The following is a 25,277-nucleotide window of genomic DNA, read 5'->3' on the forward strand; positions in this document are numbered from 1 at the left end:
ATGAAATATCTACTGCATTTTAACCTGCAGTTGAAACACTGCTCCATTCGTGTTCATCTTGCAACAATTTGAGTCTTCCGTGATCCCTAGCATAAGTTCATAAAGGTTGTGAAATACAAACAGACCATGACTATACCTAAATTGGGAACTTGGACGTATACACCGTTCCTTCATTGTTGCTGGGTCAAAATCCAGGAACTTCCTACACAGCATTGCAGGAGCGCTTTCACCATACAGACTGCAGCGGGTGGAAAAGATGGTGCACCACCACCTTCTTGAGAGCAACTAGGGATGGGCAATAAATACCAGCACCACCCACGCGTCTCTTTTTTTATTCAATCTGGTCCGACACAAATTTAATCCTCACTTTTTTGAACTTCTTTCCATGTATGATCTCAAGTATATATCATGCAGACTGCTGTTTGTGGCATTGATTTCAGCTTGCCAGGTTAGTGAGTGAGACTTGGACCCTGGTTGTTAATCAGTGCTATTTAATATGCCACTCTGATCAAATGGTTATTGTGACACACCTGGACGACTTGGTTTTTTTGAGACAAGAAAGTCAACCCTTTTGTTCTACCTACTTTCTCATAAACCTCAACAAAATTAATGTTCTACTACATGAATGCTTGTAGAGACATGGCCATTTCAAGTGATTTTACAAAGCGTCTCTGCCAAGCATGACCAGCTTTTGTCTTCTATGGTCCCAAAAATCTGGTTCTAAAAAAAGACACTCAAATGGGTTGCGGGGTACATGCCACCTCTGGTTGGAAACTCAAATCAATGGCTTACGAGCATACGAACAATGACAGGCAGGCAGACCCTCTGGTTCATCCGGCCTGTCCCACACAATTGTGATACCTCGTGTAGCACAATATGTAATGGCCCATAATTGCAGTCTGCGTTGAAGCTGCGGAGTACGCCGTAGACCTGCGAAAAGAATACGCACCTACCTGATACCCTCCTTTGTGAACTTACTCTCTGGCTGCATACAGGAGTATAGCATAATGGCCCATGGATCACAGGGGCGCAGCCTCTGTGGAAGCGTACATGGGATCACTTGGGCCTGGTCCTCCAATCAGGAAACAGAATTTGATTTTGCATCATTTCAGAAGGGAATCCTGTAATCTGATTTAATTACAATTACTTTACAGGATTGGAATTTAATTCCTAATTAGCTTCATTCCACCAACTTCACAACATCTTAGTTCTGTTAGTAAAAATTTAATTTTGCTGGTAATTATCAACATCATTAAAACTCCAATTTTGCAGAAACAAAAACTCATTTGATACAATTAAACTATTGGATTTCCGAATTGAAAATAGTTAAACCATGCCTGAGGTATCCCCTTACGCTGATGCAAACAGGCCCTGCGCTTGTTTACATCAACCGTGAAATTTCCATATGCAATTGGGCAAATAGCCCAACTCTGCGCCAGCAATTGGTTTTTCTTTGGCCATGTGGACGATCTGTCAACGTGTATGTTGACCGATCGCAAGTGCGGGGTTTAGTGCATGTGGAAATCCTGAACTTGCAGGCCATTTCTAAGGTGGCATGACAGCATACTCGGAGTACGCCGTCATACTCACCGCAAATCTGGCCCAATATTGTGGGGGCCCTTCAGGTTGCGCATGCTTGGAATTCATCTCTAAAGTAGTATATGGAACAACCTTTACCAAACACAACTTACTGGATTTATTAAGAACATAAGAAATAGGAGCAGGAGTAGGCCATTTGGCCCCTCGAGCCTGCTCCACCATTCAATAAGATCATGGCTGATCTTCTACCTTAACTCCACTTTCCTGCACCATCCCCATATCCCTTGATTCCCTTAATATCCAAAAATCTATCGCTCTCTGTCTTGAATATACTCAACAAGAAGAAACCGCAAGTTAGTATTGGTCTCCAGGATGAGGTAGTGAGTGGTTTTGGAAGAGGAGAGTGCGGCCTGATGGTGCTTGATGTAGTCTAACCAACACAAACCGGTTTTGTGACAAGATACACTCTGATCTGTGCCTCATGGACTTGAGGGAGTGAAGATGATCCTTGCTGGGCTCAACTCCAGTGATGTGTAGAGGATGTGCTCCTTGCCCTGTAGAATTTTTTTTTTTTTACGATCAATTGATACTAACTAGCTTTTTTTCCTAAAACATTGATTATATGAATTTCAGGTTGTCCTCGATGAGGCCCCAAATGAACTTGCTGGAGGGAGCACTGCAGTAAAAAGACCTGCAGATAACTGTAAGTTGCTTATACTCCATGCTTAGATAGCTGGGAAGATTTTATCTTGTCCATTGCCAAAGAAATGTAGATTTTATTTAAGAAATGTTGTTGCTGTCGTGAATAGGGAGATCCATTGCATTTCAGCATTTCAAATCATAAAAACTTCTATTTTTAAGATCTGTTGTATAAATACATATTTGAAATTTGGCTGATCATGTTTCAAATTTGTTTTACCACCAGTTCTGTTTTCTTTGGGTTGGGGTAGCATCAAGTGGTAGTGGAACACTTGGGAGATATAAACAAATTGGTAAGAGTCAGCAAGGATCTGTAATTGGGAAGTTCATGATTGAGCAGCTTAATAGAATATTTTGATAAAGTAACAAAAGATGTAGGTAAGGGAGATAATGGGCTGGATTTTCTCAATGGAGATGTGCTGGAGGCGAGACTTCTGGTTTTTGGGTTTCAGTCCTGCCCTCAACGACGTCTGACCAATCCACGCTATTTTCCCTTGATTGGCCTTGTTAAGCCCTGGCCAATTAAGGGAAAGCCGGTGACAGATGACGTCAGCGTATGACGCTTCATCTGTCTCAAATTTTTTGACAGATGAATTGTTAGCGTTTGACAGCTTTGAGAAGTTGTCAAACGCTGACAATCTCTGTTCTGAGGTGAGCCCTTGCACAGAAGGCTCACCAAGACACCTCTCCTCAGCAGGAAGCAGATGGCTGCTGCATCTGAGAAAGCAGCAGCCATTCTGTTATCTCTGCTGTTGAGATGAGGCACCTCTGGATCCTCAATTGTTGAAGCCTGCAGAAAGAAACAAAGGTAAGGAAATTTTTTCCAACACTTTACACTCGCCTCTCATATTTACCTGACCTCACTTGCACCCATCACTCACCTCTGCAGCTGACATTTCGATCCCTCTCACCCCCACAGACGCACTGCTCGCCTCGCTGACTCTAACCCCCTTCTCGTCTTGAGGAGACCGGTCCCTGCGCAACTCGGGGACCCGCCTCCCAGGAAGATGGCACGGAGGCGGGTTGGAAGCGGGGTCGAGGCCTCCCCAGGGCTGGGAAAATTCCCCCCATTGTATGTGATGTATTTGAAATTTCGTAGTTCTTATAATGAGACACAGTATTGGCAAAAGCATGCTGAGGTGCATTGAATACAAAGTGAAGGGTCTCTGTAAATGTGAGGTATTTTGAATGGAGGGGTATACTGAGTCAAGTCCTGCAGGACACTCTTAGGACCAATACTCCAAACATTTTCAAAAATAAACTGAAAGGGTGCTTCATCTGAGTTTTGCAGGTGACCGCAAAATGGGTTAATACAGTTGAAGGTGGAGACACGCTACAGGGATCTTAGACTGTTTGGGGAGGTGAGCAATAAAGCAGATGCAGTTTAATGTCTAAGTGTAAAATTTCGCACTTAAGGATACAGAACGGATGGGAATTGTGGAGAAGAATTGCAAGATTAATGGTAAAATGCAAAGACAAATAAGAAAAGTGATCTATGATTCCTTGAGACATTAAGCCAATGTTAGGTGGTATAAAAAGGGAAAGAGTAGAGATTATGCCAGGTAATCCTGCCACTATATAGGACCTTGGTTAAACCACACCTGGAGTATTAGGAGCAGTTCTGGACACTCATTACAGAAAAGATATAGCTGAGTAAAAAAAAAAAGCTGCAAAAAACTCTTAAAATAATAAAGAAACCAGAGAATGAAACATGAGCATAAGCTCAAAGAACTGGAATTCTTCTCATTGATTGAGGTATTCAATTTAATAAGTCTTGAAGATGAAGAGGACCAGTTGAGGCTATTTGAATTATTACCAGACAGCAAAGTAAGGGGACCCAAGAAATGTTCCCTCTTACTTTGTTTCGGTGCGCGGGCCCTTTAACTGGCTGCGCGGCCCATTCAAATTTTCACTCGTACATGGTTTCTCCCATATAAAAGCCGGTGAGTGGTCTGCGCAGGACCTCCAGACCACATGGCCGTGCAGCTTATTGTGCAACATTGGACCCAAGTATATAATAATAATAATCAACTTTATTGTAATTGTTAGTGCACAGTGCAGTACAACGAAATGAAACCGAGAAGTTGGGGTTCAGATGGGACATAGGTAAAGAGGGTGGTCAGTTTTTGGAAAATATTACTGAGGGTGCTTGTAGATGCAAGTAGATTTGATCCACAGTAAAATTGGACAAATATATTGGAGAAACACATTATTGGATGTAGCTACAAGGGCAGCAGGAAATGCAATAAATGATGTGGATTTATTGGACCGGATATTCCGGTCCCTACGGGTGAGTACGTGCTGTACTCGCCCGCGGGGACATCGGAAATGCCGGTTTCAGGCATGCACTGCGCATTCGCTGGAAACCGGCATTTCCAATCCGAGCCTTTGCAGGTGGAGAATTGCGTTTTTTGGAGACCCTCCGCCCGCAGAGAACACTTACAATTCTTGCACCTGGTAAAAGCAGGCATAAGGCCTGCTTTTACCAGGATAAGAGTTGAAAAAAGTTTTTTTTTAAATTTCCACTGATTTATCATTTTAAGATACTTTAAAGAAAGGTAAGTTTATTTTTAGCCCTGTTAAAAACTTTAACTTTTTTCAAAATTTAAATTTTTGTTTAAAATAGTTAATTTGTCATTTATAGTCCTTTTTAAAAATGTGCTGTTTTTTTTTGATTTATTTGAAGTTTTACTATGTTTTGGGGGTGATCTCTTCATATATTTGACAGGCCTTCCTGTCAAATCTATGAATGGAGATTCCCTTCTTTGATTGGCTCCCCATGGCCCACGTGATCCCAGGGACGCTGCGAACCGCCTGCGCCTCTGGGATACGTGTGCACACCGGCAGTTTGGAGAGGCCCAGCAACGGAACTCTGCCTCCCGGGAGCCCTCCAGTCCAAGCGCAGATCTTTCCAAATCGCAGCCCTCCGCCCGCGAGAGGCCTGCGAACGGAATTTCTGGGCCATTGTCTTTTCTAGCCTTTAGATTTAGTATGTTTTGAAGATGCTGATGTACTGCATACAGTTTTACTCGCCGTGACATAAAGGCCTTAGATCCAGCGTAAAGGAGAGCATTCAGGTTGATTGCCAAGTAGAGGGAAGAACTGTTTTGGAAAAAAAACTTGATAAGCTAGGGCTCATTGGCTGCAAAACTGAGAACAGATTTTCTAGAAGTATGCAAAATACTTAATGTAATGGAAAAAATATAGTGTTTGAAACAGTATTTTCAGAAATAGATGGGCAGCAAAACCAGGGCACAGGTTCAGTAATAAGCAGGGCAAATTTAGAACAGATATTAGTAAACATTTGCTTTCGGCGGGTGATAACTCTAATGTATTGTCAGGAAAGGATAGTTGAGGCCAGGACATTGAACTCATTGAAGGAGTACAAGATTGGTATTTTGAAAGGGTGCAATCAAGTGAGCTGAAAGGGCTCTTTCGTGCAAAGCTATCATGATGTTTGGTTTGCTTTCTACACTAGAAAGAGTAGGTGTCCCTGATTTTCACAACCTGTAAATACATTAAAAAATTAGATATGAATAATTTATTTGCAATATATTTGCCTATTCAGAAGAATTTTACTTTTGGTATTTCAGATGGTCAATCAGACTCAAGATTTTCACGCCGTGAAAACTTTAGAAGTTTCAGTCAGAATATGAATGCTGCAAGTTCCAGTTCCTACGAATCAAGACTGGCACGATCACACGGTAGGGTGATTACAGGTTTCAGCACATAAATGTGCAGGAAAGCTCCCTTACGGCATCTGATTAATATAATTAGCTTATTGAAATATGTTTGTCCTTTCACAGTTCTGCTTTTGCTGTTTCAGATGGCCAGTCACGACACGAGAACTTCGGAAGTAGTTTTGGTCAGCATGTTAAAATGGAAAGTTCCAATGCGTATGATGCAAGAACGCTACGGTCACATGGTAAGATAGTTAATGAGGTTTGAACATACAAACTTGGAGAAGCAACCCCCTGATGGCATCTAGTTGGTACAAGTAACTTATTTGAAATATATTTGCCTTTTTATAACCGTTCTGCTTTTGGTGTTTCAGATGGCCAGTTGGACAACAAATATTCAAGACATGAGAACTTTGGAAGTAATTTTGGTCAGCATGTTAACATGGGAAGTTCCAGTTCCTATGAATCAAGAATGCCACATTCTCAAGGTAGGATAATTAACAAATTTGCATGCATAAATGCTCCCCTATTGACATCTTGTATGATACTGACTACATGTAAAAGATTACAAAGGTATCACATTTGATATCTGCCTGACCTAGCTGATCTTGCCTTAAGGTAGTGATAGAATGTGTCTCTGGGCTAGGAAAAGAAAATTAGGTGGTGGTACCTGCTCCTCGTTTCTTTCTATCAACCCTGCTGGAAAGTGTACATCTCTGGATTTCAAGTGAAAATTGGTTTTGGCCTACCTGTTTTACCTTCTTTAATCAACACTCAGGCTGTCCAGGGTTACATTTGGGCATCATAGCTGAGCATTGCTAGCATTAGTGTGACTGTACCCCAGAATGAGTTGCCATCTTCAGGAGAAGAAAAAATGGAGAATACATTTTTTTTTGTCCTATCAAACTCTTAGACCCAGCAGTGAAGAAAGTGTTTCATCTGGTTTGAATTTAGTTTCAGGATAGTTGTCATGCACAGTCCTGGTTTATGTCTGGCATTTTTACCCAGTGCAATGTTCTTTGCTTTGTCAGTAGTAAATAACTCAACCTCTGTACAGCCAATGGCACTAAATTCAATTTTGGTAATACTGTCCAAAGATCTAAACTGTATCGAACTGTAACATAGGCCTGAAAACTTGTCTCTTTGTTGGATACAAATTTCTGTTTTTGGCCAAAACAGTGAATGCTAGCATTTTATCCTGTTCTTGCCAGGCATCTACGTGCACACAGCTGGGATGCCAAAGCAATTGTAGCATCCCAACTGCTGAGATAATTAATTGAACACAGACTGGGAATCAAACCTGCAACCTTCTGGTCAGTATAGCTTAGTTATGCTGAACAATTTTATTATTCATTAGACTATCAGAGGAATGACAGCACAGAAGGAGGCCATTTGGCTCACCTGTGCCAGTACTAGCTCTTGAACTGGAGAGCTCTGATCTAATCCTATTTCCTTGCTCTCTCCCCATTTCCTTTTAGATTCTTTTTCTAATACTTATTCAATTCCCTTTGTTCAGCCTCGACTCGCCTCTGAGTCAGAAGGTCATGGGTTCAAGTCCCACTTCAGAGACTTCAGCACATAATCTAGGCCAGCACTTCACTGCAGTACTGAGGGAGTGCTGCATTGTCGGAGGTGCTATCGTTCGGATAAGATGCTAAACCAAGGCCCTTACAGGTGGCCGTAAAAGATACCAGAGCGCTGTTCTTTAAATAGTAGGAATTTCCTTGAACAACATTTATCCGTCAACCAACACATAGAAACAGGCGATCTGGTCATTTATTTCATTGTTGTTTGTGGGACCTTGCTGTGTGCAAATTGGCTGCTGAGTTTCCTACATTACAACAATGACTACACTTCAGAAGTGCTTCATTGGCTGCAAAACATAGGAACAGGAGTAGGCCATTTAGCCCGTCGAGCCTGTTCTGCTATTCAATGATATCACGGCCGAACTGTGACTGGAGAGTCTTCGAATAAGGGGTTGGCCATTTAGGACTGAGATGAGGAGTGAATCTGTGGAACTCTAGATTCCCCAACCAGTGGAAATAGTTTCTCTCTATCTACCCTATCGGTTCCCCTTCATATCTTGAGAAATTTGACCAAATTCCAGGGAATACAACCCTAGGTTGTGTAATCCTTCCTCATAATTTAACCCTTGAAGTCTAGGTATAATTCTGGTAAATCTACGCTGCGCTCCCTCCAAGGCCAATATATCCTTCCTAAGGTGTGGTGTCGAACTGCTCACAGTACTCCAGGTGTGGTCTAACCAGAGCTTTGTATAGCTGTAGCATGACTTCTACCCCCTTGTATTCTAGTCCTCTAGATATTGAAGCCACCATCCATTAGCCTTTTTGATCATTTTTTGTACCTGTCCATGACATTTCAATGATCTAGGTACATGGACCCCCAAGCCTCTTTGGACATCCACTGTTTCTAGCTTTCCCTCATTTAGAAAGTACACAGTCCTATCCTTTTTAGGTCCAAAGTGGATAACCTCACACTTGCCTACATTGAAATCAATTTGCCACAGTTTTGCTCATTTGCTTAATCTATTAATATTTTGGTGAGTTTATGCTTCCATCTACATTGGATATACAGCACAGAAACAGGCCATTCGGCCCAACCAGTCTATGCCAGTGTTTATGTTCCACTTGAGCCTCCTCCCGTCTTTCCTCATCTAACACTATCAGCATAACCCTCTATTTCCTTCTCCCTCATATGCTTATCTAATCGCCCCTTAAATGCATCTATGCTATTCGCTTCAACTACTCCCTGTGGTAGCTGCAGTGTCCGCGCCTTAATAATGCACGGACTGCAGGAGAACAATAAAACAGGTATTTACTGAACAGAGGGTAACTTAAGACTGAAGTACAGAAGCCTGCTATGGCTTTATATACAGGGGTGGTCACTGCCGGTACTGCAGTATAGAATCAGTTCTTCTCTTAAAGGTACATACACAACAATTCCTCCCCTTTTAGATAAACAGTACATAACATTCATTTGACAACTAAATAATAACTAATTACAATTACAATTTCCTCTGTACTATATACATCAACTGAAATAATCATTTATAAGTTCAGTCTTTGAGGAGGCTTCCTGATCCTGACTGGATAGCGCCTTTCTCGAGTATCCTGTTCTTGTGGCGGAGTTGATTCTGGCTCATTGTCATTGGTTGGTTCGTCAGCTTCCAATACCACTGCTTCTGAGGTAGATGCAATCTGTACTTCGGGTTGATTACCAGGTGCACCTGCTCGTGGTATGGGTTTGGCTTGTTCCTGTGACTCTAGAATCTGGTCAGCATGGCGTCTCATGATGCTCTCTCCAACGTCCACTGTGTACATTAGTGGTCCCTGCTGTGTGCATATCGTTCCTGGCTGCCATTTTTCTGTTCGGTAGTCGCGGGCCAAGACTGGTTGCCCTATCTTGAAGCTCCTGGTTGGCTTCTCATTTATGTGCTGGAATTGCTTATCCTCAACATCTCGTCTTATGTTTGGTTTGAGCAAATCCAGGCGACATCTTAGCCTTCGGTTGAAGAACATTATGGCTGAAGCTTGGTTGGTGACTGCATGTGTCGCATTCCGGTAAGCAAACAAGAAATTATCCACCTTGTGTTGTAGTGGTATGTCGTCATTATGCATTGCCTTTATGGCCTTTTTAAAGGTCTGAACAAACCTCTCAGCCAATCCATTTGTGGCTGGATGATGTGGGGCAGATGTGTAATGCTTCACCCCATTATTCCTCAGAAACCTCCGGAAATCCTCGGACACAAACTGTGGCCCATTGTCGGAGCAAATCTGTTCTGGCAAGCCATTCCTGGCAAAGATGGTCCGTAGGACTGCAATAGATTTCTCCATGGTGGTGGAGGACATTTTGATGACCTCTGGCCATTTCGAATGGGCGTCCACAGCGATTAGGAACATTGATTTTGCTAGTCCATTTATGGATTCAATGTGTACCCGTTGCCATGGAGATGAGGGCCACTCCCATGGATGTAGCGGGGCCTGTGGTGGAGCGTTTTGGACCTTCTGGCATCCTGTGCATCTCTTGGTCATATCCTCGATTTCTTTATCGATTCCTGGCCACCACACAAACGCCCTGGCTAGGTTCTTCATTTTTACCCCTCCCAGATGACCCTCGTGAAGCTCATTGAGCACTCTATCTCTCAACTTGGGTGGAATTACCACTCGAGATCCACACATCAAGGTCCCCCGGCACACTGACAGCTGTTCTCTCCTTGGCGAGAATGCTGGCAACAGTGAGTCGCCATGTGCTGGCCATCCCTTCACCGTCAAATCATAGACCCACGAGAGTGTCGGGTCATTTCGGGTTTCCTTCCCTATACTTGAGTTTGTAACAGGTAGACATTCGACTATGGTCGCATGGAATATCTTAACAGGGTCCACTGCAGGTGCTTCCTCTACCGTAGGCAACGGTAGGCGCGACAGCCCATCAGCGTTTCCATGCTGTTTCGTACCCTTGTACTCTGTCGTACTGATGTGCCCCTAGAAAAAGTGACCATCTTTGCAGCCGCTGCGCCGTCATCACCGGAACGCCCTTCTTCGGGTTAAAAATGGAGACCAGGGGCTGATGATCAGTCAGTAGGGTGAATTTCTGCCCGTGCAGATAGTGATTGAACTTCTTCACCCCCCACACCAGGCTGAGGGCCTCCCTGTCAATCTGGGCGTAGTTATGCTCGGCTGAGGTTCGCGAGCGCGGCGCAAAGGCTATTGGCCTCTCTGAACCGTCACGGAATTTGTGTGACAGTACCGCTCCAATGCCGTAGGGTGACGCATCACATGCGAACCGAATCGGTAGTGTTGGGTTGTAGTGGGCCAATACTTCTTTTGAAGTGATTAGGCATTTACATTCCTGAAAGGCACGCTTACACATCACTCCATTTCCATGTCACTCCAGTTTGCAGTAGGGCATTCAGTGGGTGCAGAATTGTAGATAAATTCGGCAAGAACTTATGATAGTAGTTCACCAACCCGAGGAACGACCTCAGTTGCGACACATTTTCCGGTGCTGGAGCCTTGACTACAGCCTCAATCTTGTCCGGCGACTTATGCAACCCTTCCTCATCAATCATGTGGCCACAATACGAGATTTGTCTCCTGAAGAACTCGCGGTTGGCTCGTAGCCCATATTCCTGTAATCTCGTCAGCACCTGCTCCAGGTTACCAAGGTGTTTACTGTCATTTTCGCCCGTAACCAGGATGTCGTCCAAATAACACTGGGTCCCCGGGATCCCTTGCAGGACTTGTTCCATCGCCCTCTGCCAAATAGCCTGGGCTGATGCTACCCCGAATACCAGTCGATTGTACTGGTAAAGGCCTTTGTGAGTGTTTATCGTGAGGTATTTTCTAGATGCTTCTTCCACCTCCATTTGTAGATACGCTTGGGCCAGATCAATCTTTGTAAAACGTTTCCCTATAGATAGTGAGGCGAAAATATCTTCTATCCGTGGAAGTGGATATTGTACTGTGTGCAGGACTGGGTTCACAGTTACCTTGAAGTCCCCACAGATGCGAACCTTCTTCGGCTCCCCAGGCGTGCTGCTCAATGATTTCTTCATTACAGGAACGATGGGTGTGGCCCACTCGCTCCAGTCCACCTTGGACAGCACACCTGAACGCTCCAGACTCTCCAGCTCTGCTTCAACGGCTGGGCGGATCGCGTAAGGTACCGGTCTGGCCTTAAAAAATTTTGGGTTTGCGTTATCTTCGATTTTTATCGTTGCCGTTACTCCTTTGAGTCCCAAGTCCTTGTTGGAACACCTCTTTCGCGTCGGTTAGAATTTTTGACAGTTGACCAGGTGTGACGTCATCATCCTTTTTGTCAGTCACAGTTAGCGCCTGAATGGAATGCCAATCCAATTGTATTTTTTGGATCCATTCACGTCCCAATAATGGTGGTCCTCCATCTTGTAGTATATATAGATACAGTTTCTGTGTTTCCTTGCCGTTGTATTCAACTGGCACCCTTATTTTTCCTCTGGGGTAGACTTTTTGCCCCGTGTATGTCTTCAATACAATGGACGTGTCCTTCAAGGGTATGTGTGGGAATACCCATTCATAGTCTCGTCGATTCATGACAGTTAGGGCTGATCCTGTGTCCAATTCCATCTTTACTGGGGGCCCTGCTATCATGAGGGTGACCCAAATGGTTCGGTGATCCTCCTTTGCGATCACGTTGTGTAACTTTAGACAACTTAGTCTCCTGCTCCCGGAGTCCTTATCACACTCCTGATCTTCCGAACTACTGTCTGTCAATTTCTTTACTTTCTTGTACTTTTCCTTAGTAGTTCTTGTAGTGTTGGTTTTCTTTCCTGACCTGCAGACTCTTGCTATGTGTCCCATTTCCCCACATTGCCTGCATACTTTGTCCTTAAACCAGCAGTCCTTCTGATCATGGGTTGTTCTGCCGCAGCGATAGCACTTTTCTGCTCCATACGCCATTTCGTTAGCGCTGTATTCTTGTGGTTTCTGTTGTATTTCCGCAGCTCCCCGTGCTGCTGCTTCGTAGGATACTGCCACGCTGAAAGCCTGTTCTAGTGTCAGGTCCTTTTCCGAAAGTAGTCGTTTCTGGGTTCCTTCACTCTGGAGCCCGCAGACAAACTTAATCCCGTAAGGTGTCTGCCAGTCCTGCTCCGAACTGGCAGTGCTTCGATAACTTGCGTAGTTCCGTAAGATAGCATTGCTCTCATCTTTGTGCTGGTTTCTTTTATGGAACTTGAATCCTTCTGCTATCAGCAGCGGTGTAGGGTTTAGGTGTTCCTGTAAGATATTAACAATCTCTTCAAAACTTTTCTCCATTGGTTTAGCTGGGGTAATTAAATTCCGCAATAGGCCGTACGTTCTCGTGCCCATCAAATTTAATAATACCAACGCCGCCTTTCCATCGGCCACCTCATTTGCCTTGCAGTACACTTCAATTCTTTCCACATACGTGGTCCAGTCTTCTACCTCGTTGTTGAAAGCAGTGATACTGCCACTTTTCGGCATCTTGGGTGATTTAAAATGGCGCCTCCCGCGCTTTTTCTTCTTCACCAATGGATTAAAATGGCGCCTCCCGCGCTTTTTCTTCTTCACCAATGGAATAAAATGGCGCCTCCCGCGCTTTTCCTTCTTCCCCTTGATGCCACGCTGCTCCTAGCATTCTGCAGGGTAATGGCGGCGACCCGCGGCTTCAGCGCGTCTCACTTTTCCTTCCCCTTGTTTTATTTTCGCTACGCTGCCCGGTTCTTGAGCACTGACTGCGCCTTGTGTGCTCCGCCCTCTCTCTCTTCCTCCCGACGACGCTGCACGGCCCCTTTGCAGAGCCGCTCGATCGAGCTTGAGCCCGCCGCAGTCCGGAAGGGTCAGCGCACTACCTGCTACCAGCACGATTTGCTGGTACACCTTGACTGGGGAGCCAAGCCCAGCTCTCCACAGCCTCTCCTGCAACTCTCCGAACTCTGAGGGATCCTTGGGCGGTTGCCCACGGCCAACGCCCGTTGCTCTGACCTCTACCTCCAAGAAGCTTCCTCTCCGGGAAAGATCCCCATGAGATGATGCAGCACTGCAGGTGAGTTCGAACCTGTTCGTCGCCACTGTAGTGTCCGCACCTTAATAATACACGGACTGCAGGAGAACAATAAAACAGGTATTTACCGAACAGAGGGTACTCTTTTATTTGGACCCAAAAAAAACCAATTCGACTGTAAATAAACAAAAGTTCAACTAAAGCTTAACAAATCAAATTAAAATTTGGTTATCCGTGTTGATGATGCACTCCAGTCCCCGCGGCGCCCACCGGTCGCGGAAATACTCAAGCGCACCGGCGGACACCGCGTGCTCCATCTCCAGGGCCACCCGGGCGCGAACATGGCCGCGGAAGAGATGCAGGCAATCCGGCTGGACGACCCCCTCGACCGCCCGCTGCCTGGACCAATTGATGGCTCTTTTAGCCAGGCCCAGGAGCAGGCCCACAAGGAGGTCCTCCAACCTGTCCGCTCCCCTCCGCACCGGGTGACCGTAGATCAAGAGCGTGGGACTGAAGTGCAACCAAAAATCGAGGAGCAGCCCCTTCAAGTAGTGAAAGAGGGGCTGCAACCTCTCACAATCCATATAAACGTGAAACACGGACTCCTCCAGGCCGCAAAAAATGCAGGCGGCCTGGGAGTCCGTGAACCTACTTAAAACCTTATTGCACGGGACCGCTCCGTGCAACACCCTCCAGGCCAAGTCCCCGATGGAACAAGGGAGGACTCCCGCATAGAGAGCCCTCCATTGGGGACCTCCGCTACCGCCGGTCGGCAAAACGCCACGCCAAGGCGTGTCCGGACGGTAGACGAAGATGGCAAAGTGGAGAGTGTGCAGGAGCAGCCCGTACAGGAAACCCCTCCGCGCGGAATGAAAAGGCACGGAGGGTATTTCCTCGAGACGGCTCAAGTTGTGAGGCGCCGGTTCCCGAGGGGAGTTTCGGGGCCGGGCGCCGATGAGGAATTCCGTCCGAACGGGGGTAAGCTCGGACGGGATCGCCCCACGTGCTTGAGCCGCCTCGATACACCTAGTGGAGTCGGGGCCCAGCGCCGCTTTTACCGATTCGATGGTTTCGACCGCGAGCTGGACGTTGGCCCAGGACAGGCGCCGCGCCAGCTCCTCCGGCGCCATCCAGCCCGCTCCTCCGCCATCGAGCAGGTCCCCGACTCTGGTCACCTTGCCAGCCACAGCCCTACCCTCCGCCAGCCGCCCGAACCCGTGTTCGTGGAGGTGCGGATTCCTGAGCAGCGGCTCCCGAAGGAGAGCCGCCGCTCCTGACGGGGGAGAGCTCCGCCTGGAAGCGACGTAGTTCCAAACCCATAGTAGTTCCTGGTAGAAGACAGGCAGCTCCCGCAGGCCGGCACGCCTGCTGCCCACTTTCGCAAACAGGAGCTGCGTGTCGTAATTGAGGCCATGCAGCTGGCGGAAGAAAAACGTCGCCAGCGCACACCATCTCGGAGGATTCTCGACGTACAGGTATCTCTGCAGCGTCTGAAGACGGAAAGTCGCAGCCTGGGTGCGAAGGCACACCAGCGCCTGACCGCCCTCCCTAAGCGGGAGACACAGAACCGCGGCAGAGACCCAGTGCTTCCTTTTGTCCCAGAAGAAGTCGATGAGCTTCTTCTGAATCTTGGCGACAAACGCAGGGGGAGGGATCAAAGTGACCAACCGGTACCACAACATGGCGGCCACCAGCTGGTTTATGACCAGCGCTCGACCCCTGTAGGACAACACTCGGAGCAGTCCTGTCCAGCGTCCTAGGCGAGCGGTGACTTTGGCCTCCAGCTCTTGCCAGTTCGCCGGCCAAGCGTCCTCGGCAGGGCTAAGGTAGACTCCCAAATAGAGGAGGTGCGTGGTGCTCCAGGCGAAAGGCCTGAACTCCTCCGGCAGGGAGTCCACCCGCCACTGACCCACCAGGAGTCCGGAACATTTCTCCCAGTTGATCTTGGCGGAGGATGCGTCCGAGTAAATCTGCTGGCATTCCCGCATCCTCCGCAAGTCAGCGGGATCCGTGACCGTGAGGAGCACGTCATCGGCGTAAGCCGAGAGGACCACCTCCACGCCCGGCCCTTGCAGAGCCAGTCCCGTCAACCTCTTCCGCAAGAGGCGCAGGAAAGGCTCCACGCAAATGGCATATAACTGACCGGACATGGGGCATCCCTGACGCACCCCCCTCCCGAAGCGAAGGGGCGCCGTCAAGGACCCGTTAACTTTAATCAGACACTCCGCGGCGGCGTACAGAAGTCGGATCCGGGCGACGAAATGCGTCCCGAACCCGAATGCGCGCAGAGTCCCGAAGAGATACTCGTGATCCACCCTGTCGAACGCCTTCTCCTGATCCAGGGAAAGGAAGGCGACCGACAGACCAGCCCTCTGGGAGTGGTGGACCAGGTCCCGGACCAGATGGATGTTATCGTGGATGGTCCGGCCCGGGACCGTGTAGGACTGGTCGGGGTGGATCATGTGGGCCAGCACGGTGCCAAGGCGAGCAGACATGGCCCTGGCAAAGATTTTATAGTCCGTGCTGAGGAGGGAGACCGGGCGCCAGTTCTTAAGGAGGCGGAGATCGCCCTTCTTAGGCAGCAGGACAATGACCGCCCTGCGCCAAGAGAGGGGCATCTCCCCGGTCGCCAAACTTTCCCCCAGGACCCGCGCGTAGTCGCCCCCCAAGACGTCCCAGAACGCCCTGTGGAACTCCACGGTCAGCCCGTCCAGCCCCGGGGACTTTCCCCTAGAGAGCTGGCGGAGGGCGCCGGTCAGCTCCGCCAGACTTAGCGGAGCGTCCAATTTTTCGGCGCCCTCCGGGCCAACCTTCGGCAGGTCCTCCCACAAAACTCTGCGCGCATCCTCGCTGGACGGATCCGGAGAGAACAGAGCCCCGTAATAGGCGCGGGTCTCCGCGCTGATTCCCTCCGGATCCGAGACCAGAGATCCGTCGTCGGCCAGCAGCCCCAAGAGCTGCTTACGGACCCCCCGTCTTTTTTCCAGCGAGTAGAAGAAGGGGGAGCCGCGGTCCAGGTCCCGCAGGAGCTGGATCCGCGACCTCACGTACGCGCCTCGGGACCCGACGAGCTGCAGGTCCTTCAGCGCGCCCTTCTTCTCTTCGTACACCTTCCGCAGGGCCGGGTCCTCGACGACCTGACCGAGACGGGACTCCAGGTCGAGCACCTCCTTCTCCAACCGCCCGACCCGGGCCTCCCGCCTCTTGGTCGACCCCTTCGCGTACTCCTGACAGAAGAGACGGATGTGAGCCTTGCCCACATCCCACCATAGCCTCAAGGAGGGGAAGCCCCCCTGCTTCCTTCTCCAGTCGGCCCAGAATCGACGAAACGAATCCCGGAACCGTGCGTCCTCCAGCAGCAGGTTGTTAAAATGCCAGTACACGGACCCCCCCCGCACGCGCAGCGGAGCGAGCTCCGCCCACACCAGGTGGTGGTCCGTGCACGGCACCGGCCGCATGGAAGCTGCCGGAACGCAGGAGACGAACGCCCGGGAAATGTAGAGGCGGTCGATTCTGGACCTTCCTCCCCCAGACCTCACGCTAGTGAAGGCGCTGGAGTCGGGGTGGAGATTTCGCCAGACGTCCACCAAGTCGAAGGACCCAACCAGGTCCCTCAACTTCTCCATCGCCGCCGGGCTTCGCGGGGGACCCGAACGGTCCCTCGCCTCGAGGGTGCAGTTAAAATCCCCCCCGAGGATGACGCACTCGCCCACGTCGATGGAGCCCAAGAGAGCGGACACTTCTTCGAAGAAGCGCACTTGCTGCGCACTGGTCTGAGGGGCGTACACGTTCACTAGATGGAGCGGCACGCCCCCCAGGCGAACAGTGACATGGAGCAAGCGGCCCGGCACGTGCTCCTTGACCCCCAAGATCTCCGGCTGAAAATGCGGGGCCAGCAAGATAGCCACCCCGCTGGAATTGTTGGAGAGGTGACTCATGCTGACCCCTCCTTGCCACTCCAGGAGCCACGTGGCTTCGTCTCCCGGAACGGTGTGGGTTTCTTGCAGGAAGCACACCGCATACTTCCCGTCCCGAAGGACCGAGAAGTTATTGAATCTGCGGCGCGCCTCCCTGCTGCCGTTGATGTTGAGGCTGGCTATGGTTATCTTCATGTCAGAAGCATAGTGCAACCTCTACCTACACCTAACGGGGCGAGGAAGCGCAGCCGCTGGTCCGCCGCCACTTCCTCAGCAGCCCAGTGAGAAACGTTGTGAGCCGACGCAGCTCGAGCGGGTTCACACCCTCGTCCGCGCCCAAGATCTTAACAGCGGCGCGGACGGAATCGATGAGCAGCGCCAGCTCCGACCACCTGTCGAGGGCCAGCCGGACCTTATTGCGCTGTCCCAGGCACGTGGCCATAAAATCCCGGAGTTCCCTTACGGAAATGAGGGGAGACTTGGCAAGGGGCACGAGGTCATCCATCGCCACGTCGGCGCTGGAGTCCGAATCGTCCTCCGTGCCCATCACCGAGTCCCCATCCTCCTCCAGGGGGTCGTCACCAGCGGCCAACCCGTCCGCCGCGCAGTGCGAAGCGAACGACTCGGCCGCGCCAGCCAGCCCCGCCTCCGCCCGGATCCCACCCCCAGGATCGGCGGCAGAGGATTTCTCCCTGGGCTCCTCTAGGGGTGCCGGGCCAGAAGACGGCGGCGGTTCAGAGCTCCCCTCCGCCTCAGACGCCGGAACGACCGGAGAAACCGGGGAGAGAACAATTTCCAGCTCCTCCAGTACGTCCGGCACCAGAGACGCAGCCAGGGGGCCATCCTCCTCCCCGCCACCAACCTCCGACCCAGCGGACGGGGGGTTTTGAATTAAAAGCTCTACCAGGACGAGCATCCCCTGGGAGACGTCCGGGTCGCATTGGGCGAGCTCATTATCCTCGAGCTCGCCCGACCCAACCCCCAGGCTGCCCGACCCGGCGAGGGGTAACGACACCGATAAAAGGTCAACTTCAATTACTGCCGCGGGTTGTTCCGCAACCCCCCCCACGGGCAGGGTCTCATCCCCATCCCCGGGAGGCACGTGCTGGACAGACACATCTGCCTCAGCCTCCCGAGGGACAGGCGACCCCTGCCGATCGCTGGTGATGACGACAGCGCTGGGGGGGCGGGGGGGCGCAGTACCCGCGGCGGGCGACGACTCCCCCTGCTCGGAGGGACCTTCCTCCTCCCGGTCCTCCTCCTCATCCAGGGGGTCGCGCCTTCTTTTTAGCACGGAGGGAGCGAGGGAGACCTCCATGTCTGCAAAGGCCTCCTCCTCGACTCCCTCCGGCGGAGCAGGTTTGTCGGGTTCCTCGGGCCCGAGCCCGGCCGCAGGTATTGGCATTACCGCTGCGGCGGTTGCGGCCACAGGCTCGGGCACGGGGCCCCTCCCACTCACATCTGCCCTGATCAACTCCGCGAGGAGCGCGGGTGTAAGGGGCTCAAGGGGCAAGGGCTCACCATCCACGGGGGGACCTGCCCTAAGGTGCTTCTTTTTTCCCCGCGCCTTCTTTCCGGCCGGACACGCTCCCTCCCCCCCGCCGGAGGCCTTGGTGGCATCGGCCCCCGACGTCAACCGCGCATCAGACGTACTTGACGCGTGGGCAGATCCGGGGGGAAGGGCGGCGGCGGCGGCGCCAGCCTCGGCCGCACGAGATGATCCGGCGGCCTTGGAGGCAGGGCAGTTCCTCCTGATGTGCCCCACCTCCCTGCAGGCATGGCACCTCACACCGTCCGACGTCCAAAAGGCGCGGTAGGCGGTCCCCTCGTGGAGGACGACGAACGCCCCTTCAGTGTCCTCCTCCCGCGCCAGCTGGATAAACAGCTGGCGCCGGAAGGAGAAGACGTGGCGAAGGCTGGCCTCCCGGAAGCCGAGCGGGATGGGCGTGATCCCCGACCTCACCTCCCCAAGTTGTCGCAAATGGGGAAGGAGGAGCTCACCAGGAACATAGGGCGGGACGTTGGAAATAATGATCCTCTGCGCGGTGGCCTCGAGAGGATCCACCGGCAGGAAGGTCCCGCCCACGGTGAGCCCCTTGGCGACAGCCAGGGACACCGCCCGCTCCGACCCCAGGAAGAACACAGCCTTCCCATACATTTTCGAGGCCGCGACGATGGCTGAGGGGCCGACAACCCCAGCCATGGCCTTGACGCAGGCCTCGATGGTCATAGTGGGGTGAGTGTAGCTCTTCACCCCAAGCTTTTTTGTTATTAATCGAAAAGGTGACGGGGCAGCAGGAACAGCGGGAGCAGCTGTGGCCGTGGCTACCACTCTCGCATAGGTCCCGGCTGGCCCCGCCACCGGCGAAGACGCAGTCGCCATTCTGGGGTGCTTTTTTTTTTTTAAGGGCTACACTCACCCCAAGTCACAGGCCTGAAGGTGTTAATGGCCTCGGTGTATATATATATTTTTTTGTCCTCTATTGAGCAGAGGGAGCTGATTAAAATGAGGACACACCTCTCTCCTTATTGATTTAAATTGGGAGAGTGGCCTCTCCCCTCTGCTCAATTGGCAATTAATAAAATAGATGAAACTAAGGTGCCTTAGAAAGACAGGCAGAGAGAGACAAAGAGAGAGAGAGAGGTGGGGGGGTGGGAAGGAGGGAGGCCGCAAAGGGCAGTGTTGCCACTCAGGATGGTGGGTGGGTGTAGGCAGGGTTGCACTCTCCGATGGAAAAAGTCTTTGGTGATGGTGGTCTTCTGGCAGGGGGAGAAGACGTCTTCACCTGGAAAAGCTGGAGAAGCCCAGGCTTAGTCCTGCAACAGGTCTTAACGATGTAATTAAATTAAATTAAAGACTTCACCTTGGGCAGCTCCAAGCTCTCCCAGGGCAGGCAATAGAAGGGATGCTAATTAGTGGTGTGTGTGGCCTAGCTTTTAACAAGAGCACACACACTACACCCCTTGATGATCCGGCCTTGCTTCTTCTTTTCTCCCCCCACCTAAAATACAAAGTCTTGGGAGAGTGCCCCAAATAACACCCACCTGTAGATGTTCCGGATGAAGTTTTCTTCCCTCCTTTCAAGCAGTTGGTTTCTCTCCCCTCTCTCCCTCTCCTGAAGTGGAGGCCAAATTGGGGAGGCAGTGATAGAAAGGCCTCTCCCCTGGTTGATGTTGATGTAGGCCTCCTTTCTCCTTCTCCTCCTCTGTCCTTTCTCTCCAGGCACCTCAGTTGATGTAATGATGGTGGAGTTGGTGGTGGTGGTCCAACGTTCTCCTCCTCTTCCTGGTCAGGGGACCACCACTTTAATCCACTCTCCAAAGTCTGGCTGCTCCCTCTGCTCGTGCTTGCAGCTGAACAGAGGGTAACTTAAGACTGAAGTACAGAAGCCTGCTATGGCTTTATATACAGGGGTGTTCACTGCCGGTACTGCAGTATAGAATCAGTTCTTCTCTTAAAGGTACATACACAACAGTAGCGAGTTCCATATTCTCACCACTCAAGAGGTTTCTTCTGAATCCCCTATTTGATTTTTGGTGACTATCTTATATTGATGGCCTCTAGTTTTACTCTTCCCCACAAGTGAAAACATTCTGTATCTACTCTATCAAAACCTTTCATGATTTTAAAGATCTCTATTAGGTCACCCTTCAGCCTTCTCTTTTCAAGAGAGAAGAGACCCAGCCTGTTCATCCTTTTCTGATAGATATACCCTCTCATTTCTGGTATCAACCATGTAAATCTTCTCTGCCCCCTCTCCAGTGCCTCCACATCCTTTTTATAATATGGCGACCAGATTTGTACACAGTACTCCAAGTGTGGTCTAACCAGAGTTCAATACAAGTTTAGCAAAACTTCACTACTTTTCAATTCTATCCCTCTAGAAATAAACCCTAGTGCTTGGATTTTTTTTATGGCCTTGCTAACCTGTGCCAATACTTTGTGACTTGTGTATTGTACTCCTAGATCCCTTTGTTCCTCTACCCCATTTAGATTCTTATTTTTCAGGTAATGTGTGACCTCCCTACTTTATTCTTACCAAAATGTAATACCTTACATTTATGTGTTGAATTTCATTTGCCAATTAAATGTCCATTCTGCAAGTTTATTAATGTCGTCTTGTAATTTGTTGCAGTCCTTCTCAGTATTGGCTATCTTCCCCAAATTGGTATCGTCCCTTGTTGGGCTTTTTACATACTGGGTTAGAAAGGAGTCCTGCACACATTGTAGGAACTCCATTCCCTCATCCCCTTTACCTACCTCTTCTGTCCAATTAATATCTGGGTAGTTGAAATCCCCCATGATGATTATTCTATGTTTTTTACTCTTTTCCCTAATTTGTCTGCATATTTCTTCCTCCACTTCCCTTCCACTATTAGGTGGTCTGTAGACTACCTCTATTAGTGTAATTAATCCTTTATTATCTTTTCTCTATCCACATGGATTCTATTTCTGTCTTGCTGATAGCTGCGTCACTTTTTTTAATTGCCATTGTTATCCCTAATAAGTACAGCTACTCCACCTCCCCTTTTCCCCTCTATCTTTTCTAAATATGTTATACCCTGCAATATTTAATTCCCAGTCCTGATTTTTCTGCAGCCATGTCTCCAGTAATCCCTTCTATGTCTGGTTCCTCGCCTCCAGATCCCCTGTTTTATTACAGACGCTGTGTGCATTGCTGTACAGACAGATTAACTCATTTTTAATAGTGGTTCCTCTCTCTTTATTTTTAACCATCTTTTTAAACTCCTGTTCCATAACACTCTCTATTCCCTGGCCATCAATGTCCTCCCTTCCTTTACTCTTCCCTTCCTTTACTCTTCCCTATGTGCTCCTTTCCGGTTTTGTTTATATTTAGTCTGGTTTCATTTCTTGTAGATCCCTCCCCACGTCTTACTAGTTTAAAGCCTTTGCCACCTCCCTATTTACACTTTCCGCTAGGACACGAGTCCTATCCCGGTTCAGATGGAGCCCGTCCCATTGGTACAGCTCCTTTCTGTCCCAGTACTGGTGCCAGTGTCCCATGAAATGGGACCCCTCTCTCCCACACCAGCCCTTTAGCCACATGTTAATTCTCCTGATCTGACTGTTTGTTTCTATGCCAATTTGCACATGGCTCAGGCAATAATCCAGAGATTATTACCCTCTAGATCCTGCTTTTTAATTTTGCTCCTAACACCTGATACTCCTTCAGCAGGACCTCCTCTCTGTTTCTACCTAAATCATTTGTTCCGACATGGACCTCGACAACTGGATTTACCCCCTCTTTCCAAATTCCTCTCCAGCCGCCTCGAGATATCCCTTACCCTGGCAGCGGGTAGGCAACACACCCTTACAATGCCGCCTATCTTTGTATCATCGGCAAACTTGGATGTGTGGCTTTCTATCCCATCATCTAAGTCATTAATAAATATGGTGAATAGTTGAGGCCTCAACACTGATTCTTGCGGGACATCTAGTCACATCCGGTCACTTGGAGTACCTGCCCATTACCCATACTCTGTCTCCTGCTGCTCAGTCAGCTTCCTAACCAGGTCAATAATTTGCCATCAGTTCCATGAGCTTCAACTTTAGCTAGCAGTCTCTTATGAGGGACTTTATCAAAGCCATCTGGAAGTCCATATAAATAACATTCATAGACATTCCCTTGTCCACTTCTTTAGTCGCCTCATCAAAAAATTCAATCAGGTTCGTCAGGCATGACCTACCCTTTACAAATCCATGCTGGCTCTCTGATCAGCTAAAAATGTTGAAGATGTTCAGTCACGCTATCCTTAATTAAAGACTCTAGTAATTTCCTGACAAAAGATGTTTGGCTAACCAGTCTATAATTCCCTGGTTTCCACTTCTCGCCTTTCTTAAATAGCAGAGTGACATGTGCAATTTTCCAATTTAAAGGAACAGTTCCCGAATCGAGAGAACTTTGGCAGATTATAGTTACGGCATCTGCAATGTTCTCGCCTACTTATTTAAACTCTGGGATGGAAACCATCTGGTCCTGCGGATGTCACTTTTTAGTGCCATTATTTTCTTCATTATTGTTATTTTGCTTATGTTAATTTTGGTTAGTCCCCGTCCCTGATTCAATATTAGTTTCCAGATATCCGGCATGCTATCCTCTTCTGTAAATACTGATGCAAAGTAATTATTCAACATGTCTGCCATTTCCTTATTTTCATTTACAGTATCACCGTTACCAGTTTTCAAGGGGCCCACATTGCTCCTAAACACCCTTTTTTTTTCCTAATATAATTGTAAAAAAAATTGTATTGATTTTGATATTCCTTGCAAGTTTCTTTTCAAACTCTTTTTGTAGCTCTTACTATCTGTTTTGTCAGCTTTTATTCTTCTTTGTAGCTCTCCCAGTTGCCAGGATCTGCACTAGTTTTTTCATTTTTGTATACTTTTTCTTTGTTTTATGATGTCCCTTACCTCCGTAGTCATCCAGGGCTGATTTTTTTTTTAGCAAGTAGTTCTCTTGCCCCTCACGGGTATAAACTGGTTTTGTATCTGCAGTAAATCCTTTTTTGAACACCTTCCACTCATCATCTGTCATTTTACCCATTAACAGATTTGCCCAGTTTACTGTGGACAGTCTCTGTCTCATCACATTGAAGTCAACCTTACCTAAATCTAGAATAACAACAGAAAACAGCTGCTTCGCGTTTCTCCCTTTCAAACACTTATGTTGAACTCAGTCATATTATGATCGTTATTAGATAAATGTTCACACACTGTTAGGCTGTTAACTAAATATGGCTCATTACTAAATCTCATGGCCTGTCCCCTTGTTGGTTCTAGGACATATTGTTGTAGAAAACTATCCTGGAAACACAAGAAATTCACTATCTTTCTGACATGAACTAGTCTGCTTATCCCAACCTATATGAAAGTTAAAATCCCCTATTAAAACCGCTCTGCCTTTGCTACATGCTTGTCTAATCTCTACATTTATACATTCTACCACTTCACAGTTGCTACCGGGGGCCTATATACACAACTCTCATTACAGTTGTGTTTCTTAACTCTGTCCATAAAGTCTCGGCTGCCTGCTTAGCTCTCATTATATCCTCTCTTATCATTGAAGTGATTTCATCCTTGATCACTAAGGCTACTCCTCCCCCTCTACCATTTCCCTATCTTTCCTGTAGACCTTATAACCTGGTATGTTTAGTTCCCAGTCTTGACCATCTTGTAGCCATGTCTCAGTAATGGCTACCATGTCATACCCTCCAAGTTGAATTTGTGCCTCACCTCCCCGCTCCCCCTGTATCTCCTGCCCAAAACCTTAAATCTGTGTCCCCTAGTCCTTGTACCATCACCTAGTGGGAACGGCCTTTCCCCGTCAAGCCTATCCAAACCCGTCATAATCTTCTACACCTCTGTCAAATCACCCCTCAACCTCCTTTGCTCTAATGAAAACAAATCCAGCTTCTCCAACCTGTCCTCGCAGCTAAGATCCCCCATCCCTGGAACCATTCTGGTAAATCTCCTCTCGAGGGCCTTCACATCCTTCCTAAAGTGTGGTGACCAGAACTGGATGCAATATTCCAGTTGTGGCCTAACCGGCATAAAGGTTCTGCATAACTTCTACTTTTGTACTCAATACCTCTTTATGAAGCCCAAGTTCCCATATGCTTTGCTAACCACTCTCTCAATATATCCTGCCATCTTCAGAGACCTATGCACGTAAACTCCCAGGTCCCTTTCTCCCTGCACACTTTTTTTAAAACTCTGCCATTAAGTATATATTGCCTCTCCCTGTTCCTTCTGCCAAAATGCATCACCTCAAACTTCTCTCTTAAATTGTGTCTGCCCATTCTGCTAGCCTTTCCATGTCTTGTTGCAGTTGATGATATCCTCACTGTTTGCCACACCCCCAAGTTTGGTGTCATCGGCAAATTTAGAAATTCTACT

At 48.7% G+C, this 25,277-nt stretch overlaps 1 protein-coding gene across 8 annotated transcripts in view; it reads left to right on the forward strand.

The window, feature by feature from the left end:
- LOC147117314 (uncharacterized) overlaps positions 1 to 25,277 on the forward strand; it is a 117,000-nt gene that overhangs the window by 52,832 nt on the left and 38,891 nt on the right. For all 8 annotated transcript variants that reach the window (XM_085988206.1, XM_085988205.1, XM_085988213.1 and 5 more), the window contains 4 exons: positions 2,173 to 2,242; positions 5,832 to 5,942; positions 6,065 to 6,163; positions 6,293 to 6,406. In XM_085988206.1, coding sequence (XP_085844332.1) covers positions 2,173 to 2,242; positions 5,832 to 5,942; positions 6,065 to 6,163; positions 6,293 to 6,406 — 394 coding nt within the window. The remainder of the gene's footprint in view (positions 1 to 2,172; positions 2,243 to 5,831; positions 5,943 to 6,064; positions 6,164 to 6,292; positions 6,407 to 25,277) is intronic.

The sequence above is a fragment of the Somniosus microcephalus genome, chromosome 5 (assembly GCF_052327205.1).
Source record: "Somniosus microcephalus isolate GS21.2 chromosome 5, FLI_Smic_1.0, whole genome shotgun sequence".
In the NCBI taxonomy this organism is placed as follows: Eukaryota; Metazoa; Chordata; class Chondrichthyes; order Squaliformes; family Somniosidae; genus Somniosus; species Somniosus microcephalus.